This window comes from Sinocyclocheilus rhinocerous, unplaced genomic scaffold (assembly GCF_001515625.1).
Source record: "Sinocyclocheilus rhinocerous isolate Xijiao unplaced genomic scaffold, SAMN03320098_v1.1 scaffold2366, whole genome shotgun sequence".
In the NCBI taxonomy this organism is placed as follows: Eukaryota; Metazoa; Chordata; class Actinopteri; order Cypriniformes; family Cyprinidae; genus Sinocyclocheilus; species Sinocyclocheilus rhinocerous.
In genome coordinates this window covers 582395-592754 of record NW_015640446.1, presented here as the reverse complement: position 1 = coordinate 592754, position 10360 = coordinate 582395, and the positions used below count along the sequence as shown (strand labels likewise).

Here is a 10360-nt window from a genome sequence, read left to right as displayed (position 1 = left end):
GAGTACTGTTGCCACAGCTCCACGAACCTTTCCGCCATCTCATAATTCCACCTAACAGCACCATCATCTCTCTTTCGTTTTGCCATGTTTGAAACCTGTGTATGAAAGAGCTTCTGTACTGCTATTGGTCAACGTCACCAATGTGACAGAACTCGTCGTGGACGACAGGAAAAAAATTAAACATGCTAGTCTTTCTGTTGTGATGTCGTGAAGCATCGCAGACGTGGAATCGGTTGTCGTCCACTATAACACACTACACGAGCTGAAACGATGGAATCTTGCGTCCTGACGCCCATTGTCGTTTACGAATCCCCACGACACCCTACGTCAAGCAAATCGTGGCAAAATCGGGCTAAAATCGTGTAGTCTGAACCGGGCATGCCTCGAGGTTCTGGAATATCTACCAGTGAAGCATCTTCCCAGCAGTGAGCCTGACCCTCATGTCGTGAGAGTCGGGTGGTCTCTGGATTCCTGCAGCACACAGCTTGGTGAGGAATCACAAGCACACTCACAGACTTCGAGGGTTTGTTATAGAAATGATCTTTCTGGGTTCTTATGTAGGGAATTACTTTGTTTCAGGAGAGGAGGCAGTCTCTTATGGGTATGGCGGAACAGGGAAAAAGTCTACCTGTTGCAAATTTGAAGATTACGGAGAGAAATTTGGTGAAAGTGATGTCATTGGATGTTATATTGTAAGTGCTATTCTAAGTTTTATTCATTTTTTTCTTCTTCTTCAAAATTATGGAATCTGTCAACAAGTGGCTCTGTTGCAAAACCTGGTCAACTTTTTGCTGTATACTGCAAAATAAAGGTGCAGTCACATTTACCTACTTGAAATTTCACAAACAAAATCATTTAAATGAAGAATTTTGCCTGATAGATTTACAGTGAAAAAGAAATTGTACTATGCAAATTTCGTGTTGGGTTCAAGTTTGATTAACTTTAACACAAATTTACAGTGCTGACCAATAGTAAGCCTCTTGGTTCGGCAGTGATCTCTGTGTGGGCAGAGATTCGTAACGCAAAGCAAAACTGAAGATCTTCAATATACAAAGCACTCATTCTAGTAGTATCTACTCATCCAGTTTTGTATAAAACTTTAATATTATAAAATGATGAATAAAACAAAGAGGCTATTTGGAAAGCACTTATTTAGGATTGGTTTGTTTAATAGCTGGCAGAATAGCTTTGGATGTTTATTATTTTTGTATTATCATTAACTGCTTTCTTTTTGTACAAAATGCATTGATCAACAGTAAATGTGACAACACCTTGTGGCGTCATCTTAAATAAAATAAAATGCCTATAAGTGACTGATATGGAACGGACTACATAGACTGCAGTTTCAGGTGTTGCACAAATCGATTCTAATTGAGTTTAGCATTAGCATGTTGCTACGCTAACAATATGATGCTCATCTGAAAATAAAAATATATAAAATGCTCTAATTTTAATTTGATTGAACAGCATTGGGATGGGACCCTCTGTCAAGGTAGGCAGCTTACTAGGTTTTGGAACTGAGAGAATAATGAAAGGAAAGCAAAATAACAAACATTTAACTACCTAAATAAAGTAGTTGACATGATAAACAGTTTCATATTTGTCTTTTACAGGACTTTGACAGTCATGAGCAGGTGGAAATGGCTTTCTCAAAGAACGGGAAGTGGCTTGATGTGGCATTTCACGTATCTAAAGAAGAACTGGCTGGTCGTGCACTGTATCCTCACATCCTGGTGAAGAACTGCTCTGTTGGGTTTAACTTCGGGCAACGAGCGGATCCGTTCTTTCCTTTGCAAGATGGTTACACATTCATCGGGGCTGTCAACATAGAGAACAGGGTCAGAGGAACTGTTGGTCCCACCAACAAATCTGATTGTGAGGTAAATTCTCCTGATTAGCTCCGTACAGGTAGTGTGAGCATTAGATTTTATGTTTCACTTTGTCTTTGCAGTAAAGATTTATATAACATCATCTTTAAGACAAATGACATATGTCATATTTGACATTTTTGACAAAATCTTACACTAGATAGAACACTATCGTTCAAAATTTTGGGGTCAGTAATGCCGGGTTCAGACTACACGATATTTTTGTCGGTCACGATAGTCACTGTGTCAGATTACACGATTTTGACTCCTAAAATCTTGTCGTGTCGTGGACAAGAAACATGTCAGACTACACGTTGCTTCCCGACCATTCATCACGTGCTGTCTTTAACGACGCGTGTGATGTCATCGAGAAGGCGGAACTAGCGACTGACTTCCGAAAACAAGAGTGTAAACATTGCTGAAGCGCTTCCGCTATAGTTCGCCAGCATTTTTCTTTCTTTATTCTGTCCTTTCTGAACCTTTCCTCCATCTCATAATTCCACCTAGCAGCACCATCATCTCTCTTTCGTTTCGCCATGTTTGAAACCTGTGTATGAAAGAGCTTCTGTGCTGCTATTGGTCAACGTCACCAATGTGTCATCGTGGATGACGGAAAAAAAATTAAACATGCTAGTCTTTCTGTCGTGATGTTGTGAAGCATCGCAGACGCGGAATCGGTTGTCGTCCACTATGACACACTACACGAGCTGAAACGATGGAATCTTGCGTCCCGATGCCCATTGTCATTTACGAATCTCCACGACACCCTACGTCAAGCAAATCGTGGCAAAATCGGGCTAAAATCGTGTAGTCTGAACCGGCATTAGTTGTCTGAAGGAGATGTGAACTCCTTCAGACAACTAAGTTGGTGACGTGTTCTGCAGGAGCCCTCTTATACTTAATAAGATGTCATGGGCTACGTGGGCCAATAGGATTTGTTTCACACGTGCTTCAGACACTGGTCCTGTTGGCGGCATTTCCCCAAGTGTCCGCTAGAGGACGCAGCATCTCGTTCTTTCTTGGGGAACCATGGCTACATGCGTGACCCGAGATGCTTCTTGTCTTTTTGTGTATGTGTGTGTGTGTGTGCGTGTGTATTTAAGAGAAAGTTAACTGAAATAAAAATTAAAGCTGAAATATGAAAAGAAGCCACAGAGGGGCCAAGGTAGTTAGTTCTGCTTCTTTGCTTTATAAGATTCTTACCTGCTGATTATTTTACATTTAAATCATTTGAATTTGGTTCGGCTTAAATATGCTTTCATATGTAGGGGTCTGGATTACCTCTCAACATATCTTTGCGGGGGGGGGATCTTAACACGGCTTATTATCATAGCATTTCTCCTACCTGCCTCATTAATTTCTCCTTTTTGGGGGGCAGAATGGCTTAATTTAATATATTCTGCACGTTTAATCATAAGTCGCATGTACTTGCGGCTATGGAAGAGCTGGACGGATCACAGGCCTTTTGATTTTCACAAATCCAACATCCTTCCGTGGGTTCAGTGGTGCTCATGAAAGAAAGATGATCCGAAATCAGAGAAAGAAAGATAGAGAGAGTTGAATAAGAAGGGTAAGTGTACACAATCACTCTTTCGAACCATTTTTTTTTAAATATAGACATGCACATAATCACCTCTTCTTTTAAGTATTTTGATAGAATATGCAACACTGTGTTTCAGTTTTATTTTTTATTTTTCTAAAATAATAAGTACTACTGTAAGTCATGTTCAAATGTTGTTTTTGAACATACTTTGCTTGGTATTGCTTAGATACTTTAGATCAGGGATTTTCACATTTTTTTATGCTATAATGACTAAGATTCAGTCCCTCTGTGGAATCCAGCCCTAATGCCTAATCAAAAATGTGCTATCACATGTTCTTGTTAATTAATAGTTAACAGCTAATAGCTACTTGATATTAATGTTAAATATTGCTGATTATGTGTTGCTGTATCTTGCAAATACTGGAAGAACAGAATAGCCAGTTATCACTATGCTAAGCTATTAGGCTAAATGGTTAACTTGCTAACTAAAAACACAAACAAAAGGGATGTGTTTATATGACCATCTGTAGCTTCGGTCACACAAAGTGACATGTCATATACCATTTAAAAAGCATTAACACATTTTCATGATTAAAATCACATAAATCATAAAGCAATTTTCTAATATGTTTAACAGTTTTTCTAACTAATTAGTTTTCCCTAACTAATCTATCCACATTATGCTCCATTTCACTCTTTGTTTATCCAGAACATGCATTTCATCTCCAAACTGTAAAGTTTTAGGATATTATAAAGATTGTCTATTTTTGTTGCTGAATTAAATTGGATTTATATTTGTCAATGTACAAAAAAAGTTAAAAGCTTACATTATATTGTGTTAGTATTAAGTTGTAAGTGTATTTTTCTTCTACAGAATAAAAAAAAAAAAAAAATATATATATATATATATATATATATAGTTTTGTGTGTGTGTGTGTGTGTGTGTGTGTGTGTGACAGTATTAATGCCAAATGCTGTAAATGTGAAGTGCTTTGGACACTTTTTTTTTCCTCTGAGGATTTCAGGGAGCAAACCTTGTTTGAAAACCCCCTTCTCTAGATGATCTTTTCATTGAGAAAAATCAAGTTTCCTTCACACTCGCTAAAAATATTATGTTCATCCACATTTATCCACACAACCTCATTGTCATGAGCATGTTCACACAGCGCACACAATTCCTCTGCACTTCCGATTTCTCCCAATATGGGGACAGGAGAGCTGTCAGTCAATAAATGGGAAAACAAAGTAACTGGCATTACTTTTTTGAAAAAGTAACTCAGATATTTTCTTGTAAATTAAAAAAGTAATGCTTTACTTTACTAGTTACTTGAAAAAAGAAATCTGATTATGTAACTCGCATTACTTGTAATGAGTTACCCCCAACACTGGTCATGAGCAATGGTATTTAATTCCAATAATAAAGTTTCCACGAAGGTTCATTATTAGCGTGTGTGTCGGGGGAAGTTTATTGGGTGAAGTTTGTGAATTCCCAGGTCAGCACTTACATTAATGAGAGCGTGGTTGAGGGCTTTCTGTGGCGTGTGTTTTGCTAATTCCTCTCAAATTGTGACCTGTAACGTGTCTTCAACCCTCCTGTTTGAAATAGAGGCTTTTAACGCTTAGTGCATGTGATAGATGGAGCTTAGAAAGGAAAAAAAGACACTTCCAAAGAATGCAGATGATTAGTTTGATGAGTTGAAGAGTGGGGAAAGAAGCGTTTGGTGCTCTCATTGTGTTTCAATAACTTTAAAAAGAAACTAATCCAGTGTACTCTAATTGCATGCCACCTCCCAGATGGGGACCTCTCCTCTCCAGATTCATTGTGGTACAGAATACTGCAGCAACCTCTAAGGATCCTACTTGCAGTATTCCTGTAGATCCCATAATGAGTTTTTAAAAGATATAATAGTGCTCTATTAGAGATTCTAAAACCCTAAAAAAGAGGTTTGTCTTTGCAGGCATCAGATATTAACGTTGACGCTGGATTAAGGTTTCATTTCGTCGTCTTCGTCCATTATTCGGCCCAGTCGGCAATCTGGCAGATTGACGGGCACTTTTAATTAAACTGCAGTAATTATGGTGGAAATCTCTCACGGAAAAGAAAGACTCCAAATTCATTTCATCTGACTAATTATCAGCCACATCCCGATGTCTGCGCTGCAGAAGCTCGAAGCGGCCATCTGAGACGCCAACGGCGCGATTGGGCAAGAGAGGTCAGACAATAAAAGGCCCAAAGTTCTTTGTGCAACAAAAGTCGTCAGTTCGCTGTCTTCATTAGATCTTTCGTTTCTAGCTAACACAATGAATGTAATCATCTCTTCCTGCGGTGTGGAAATGAATATCGTAAGTTGCTTTGAATTTGGCCGAGGAACAATCACACAGAGGAGATAGTGCTGTTGATTTTGCAGCCGTGGCTGAGCGAGTCAGTGAATCAGAATGTTTGCTGACTCCACCGAGAAAAGGACGCACAGGACGCTCGGCTTTGTCAAATTCTGTAAATGTGAACTGTTTTGCACACTTTTTCCTCTGAGGATTTCAGGGAGCGACGCTTGTTTGAAAACCCTCTTCTCTAGATGATATTTTCACTGAGAAAAATCAGGTTTCCTTCACACTCGCTCAAAATATTATGTTCATCCACATTTATCCACACAACCTCATTGTCATGAGCAATGGCATTTAATTCCGCTAATAACGTTTCCACGCAGGTTCATTATTAGCGCGCATGTCGGGGGAAGTTTCTCGGGTGAAGTTTGTGAATTCCCAGGTCAGCACTTACATTAATGAGAGCGTGGTTGAGGGCTTTCTGTGGCGTGTGTTTTGCTAATTCCTCTCAAATTGTGACCTGTAACGTGTCTTCAACCCTCCTGTTTGAAATAGAGGCTTTTAACGCTTAGTGCATGTGATAGATGGAGCTTAGAAGGGAAAAAAAGACACTTCCAAAGAATGCAGATGATTAGTTTGAAGAGTTGAACAGTGGGAAAAGAAGCGTTCTGTACTCTCATTGTGTTTCAATAACTTTAAAAAGAAACTAATCCAGTGTACTCTAATTGCATGCCACCTCCCAGATGGGGACCTCTCCTCTCCAGATTCATTGTGGTACAGAATACTGCAGCAACCTCTAAGGATCCCGCTTGCAGTATTCCTGTAGATCCCATAATGAGTTTTTAAAAGATATAATAGTGCTCTATTAGAGATTCTAAAACCCTAAAAAAGAGGTTTGTCTTTGCAGGCATCAGATATTAATGTTGACGCTGGATTAAGGTTTCATTTCGTCGGCTTCGTCCATTATTCGGCCCAGTCGGCAATCTGGCAGATTGACGGGAACTTTTAATTAAACCGCAGTAATTATGGTGGAAATCTCTCACGGAAAAGAAAGACTCCAAATTCATTTAATCTGACTAATTATCGGCCACATCCCGATGTCTACGCCGCACAAGTTCGAAGCCGCCATCTGAGACGCCAACGGCGCGATTGGGCAAGGAGGTCAGACAATAAGAGGCCCAAAGATCTTTGTGCAACAAAAAGTCGTCGGTTCGCTGTCTTCATTAGATCTTTCGGTTCTAGCTAACACAATGAACGCAATCATCTCTTCCTGCGGTGTGGAAATGAATATCGTAAGTTGCTTTGAATTCGGCTGAGGAACAATCACACAGAGGAGATAGCGCTGTTGATTTTGCAACCGTGGCTGAGCGAGTCAGTGAATCAGAATGTTTGCTGACTCCGCCGAGAAAAGGACGCACGGGACACTCGCTTTTCCATCTCAGCCTCCCCCCCTCTCTCTCGCTCTCTCTTCCTGGGTTTAGGGCGAAAAGTAATATAGGAATCGCTTTAGACGGAAAAGAGCATTGCTATTTAGGCTTAGAGGCTCAATCAGTCTGGCTGGAATGATGGCCATGGTGAGTTACCATTAGGCTGACCTGATTAGGGCCGACTTAGGCTCCGCAGTCATATGTGCCATTTCCCTGATAGTGCTGGAATCTGGATTTCCCGCTTGGCTGCGTCCGTACGGCTAAACTCAGCCAAGCACGGTGTCTCTGAGTGCGCAGAGCGGGAAGGTAATTCTCATTTCAGCCCAGTGCTCCTCACACTCGACAGAATCTCACACTGCGGAAATCCAGCGTGGAGGGAAAAATGACGTTTTGTCGATTTCACAGAACTTTGGTGTAATGTTCAGGCCGACATCTATAATATTGTGTTGGGTGTGGTGGGGAAGTTATCTAGAAGAATGTTAAGAACGTTTACCTGTTAATACGCTTCAAAGGCATCCACTTTATGCCCGTAAACTGATGTTCATTCTGGGTTTGTGAGTCTGGATGAAGTTAGATAGATAGATGTGTTTCTGCTCTAAAGCAGAATTGCAAAAAAATAATGCAGTTTTCAAACAGGTTTTCAGAACACCCCCGTTTTCCATTGTTCAGCACAATCCCATGTAGTTATTCCCCAGACTCATGCCACTGGATAAAGTCCACATTCTGTTTTCTGATTGGCTGACAAGATCTGGCAACCCTATTTAATTAATTAATGTATGGTACATATTCTGTTTCAGTGATAACGGGTAGTAATTTTTCAGTATAAACAGTATTAAAAAATGCTTATATTGAGCTGTGGTGCTCATGCTACAAAGCAACATTTATTTCCCAAACCCATTTTAACCCTTTTTCTCCATCATTTCCATTATAGTAAGTTTCTATTATAAGTAAAATTGACCAAACTAAACAGAACAGTTAAATTTGACATATTCTAAAGTGCATAAATTGCCAGCGTGATGCGAAGCAGTCTCACTTATTCATGCATTTCTATGCAGTCATGATGTTCTGAGTGGTTGCTGATTAAAGTCAAGAGATCTCCCAAGTCTTGATTTTCTGGTCTCTTGATATGATTCAAGTACCTTTAAGTGTAAACGTGAGGTATCATTCATGTACTGTACTTTATAGTTCCAAATCCCTAACCTAAATAATAGTAATAGCTCAATTAGCATTATCAAAGACCACTGATAAAAATGTGCTAAATACAAGAAATTGTACATTTACTTTCAGCAAGTGGCTCATTTGTTCAGCATTAGCTGATGTTTAGGCATGTTTTCACAATGTGTGTTTGTGAAAATTCCAGTGGTTTCATTACATACAGTGTGTCTCATTTTCAGACCTGCTTCAGCATGATGGACCCACGTTTCCACTGGCATTTCCCCCCTCTCTCTTTCTTTGTTTCTCTCTCTCTTTCTCGCAGTAGATGGTGTAATGTCAAGTTGGGCACGGAGCCCAGTTCTGCAGCAGCGATGCGTCCCGTACTGACACACGGTTACAGTTCCTCATTCAACTTGTCCAATCCTCATTTCAGCATTATTTCATCACCTGCATGTGTGTGTGTGTGAGCATTTAACTGTGGATGGTGACTACAGGCTTCTACCGATGAATCAGCACGAACACAATTGGTCTCTCTCTTTCACGTTCTATTCTCCCGTTCTGTCCATCTGTCATCAGGCTTCACCCACCCTCTGAGCTGTCACTCCAGAACAGGATGCCCATTTAGGTTGGACACAATTATACACTTATATGTGTGTGTGTAGCCCATGCATGCCGTAAGACATCGAGCAGGGACCTGGGCCAGTCGGAAATGTGATCCGCCCCATCGGCCGCCTCCTCCCTCTCCAGGTCTGCCCGTCTGGGAGAAAGGAACAGTGGGAATTCTGTGTGGCTTTGGGCAGCCGAAGCCTCTTCCCAACAATTACCTTCAATTAGGGGAGCACAGCGGCGCGCAGGCAGAAATTAGGGGCCAGGCCGGGCGACTGGAGTCAGGCCAGTCCTACTGTCCCCCTCTGCTCACTTACACTGCCCCGGGGCTAGGGTTACACCACACACACCATGTCTCTTCACCCTTACCTGTCTATCTAGCTGCTTCTGTCTTCTTGGTCATCCTGATTGTCTTCTTTTCCTTCTTAGGGAGTTCGCTAGGGAGAAGATGAGCTAGGGAGAGAAAAATAAAATGTTTTGTAAGGACAACAAACCTTGCAGGGTCAAGGTTCAGGGTCAAGGTTCAATCTTATTTATTTATTTATTTATTTATTTTCCAAAGATTTGTTAATGATGCAAAGGTTTCAATGTACTTTTTCTGAAAGTACTTTTTATTTTAATTTAGCCGTAATATAGTTTTAGTGTTCCCAGCTATTGATGCTCAGAAGTAAATGAGTCTCAAAACCAAGTTAGTAGACCTAGTATTCATTCTACTAACATTCCTTTTGCAAAAATACAGTCAGAGTATACAGATAGATATATTTGATATATTTGAAGTTTATCAAGTTTAAAATTCATTTTATAATAAGGTCACTTTATTTGTTTTATAATAAGGTTGTATTATTTTAGGATCTGTAAAGAAGTGTCAACCTGAATAAGTTACTGAAATGTTAAATGTGTTTTTTTGACCTACTTAAATTAAATTGAACATGAAAGTTATGATATCTATACCAAAGGTCCTCAATCTTTTTGACTCAAATTAGATGCGTACAGTACCTGTTTATATCTAATATTTCTTCCCATTTTTATGCTGTAATGATGACAAAAATTTTTGTTTTATTGTTGTTAATAAAAAGATACAATGGTTATTGAGGGGACAAGTAAAAAAAATCTTAATTTTGTTTTTTAAGCAGTTTTTATTGTTATACGTTTTATTATGTTTTATTAAATACTATTTTCAATCATTATTAATATTATTAATAATGTGATTAAGTATTATTGTTATGTGTTAATACATAACATAATAAAACATAACAGTATATACTGTTATGTTTTATTATTAATTCAATTAATACCTAGTGGGCACAGCAAAATCTGTGCTGAAATGCATCTGTATATGTTTAAGTCAGACTAATGCAGTTAAGGACTTAATCCACACTGCCTTAACACTTGGAATTCTTTAAGCATATAACAGTGGCAAGTGTGACACACAGCCAAGA

At 39.4% G+C, this 10360-nt stretch overlaps 1 protein-coding gene across 1 annotated transcript in view; it reads left to right on the top strand.

Annotated features, from left to right (window-relative positions):
* Positions 1 to 1913, top strand: part of LOC107752822 (heterogeneous nuclear ribonucleoprotein U-like protein 1) — a 2909-nt gene extending 996 nt beyond the window's left edge. Inside the window, exons 2-4 of the mRNA XM_016568888.1 lie at positions 367 to 488; positions 580 to 692; positions 1614 to 1913. Of these exons, the coding sequence (XP_016424374.1) occupies positions 367 to 488; positions 580 to 692; positions 1614 to 1898 (520 nt within the window). The 3' untranslated portion in view covers positions 1899 to 1913. The remainder of the gene's footprint in view (positions 1 to 366; positions 489 to 579; positions 693 to 1613) is intronic.
* Positions 1914 to 10360: the final 8447 nt, after the last annotated feature.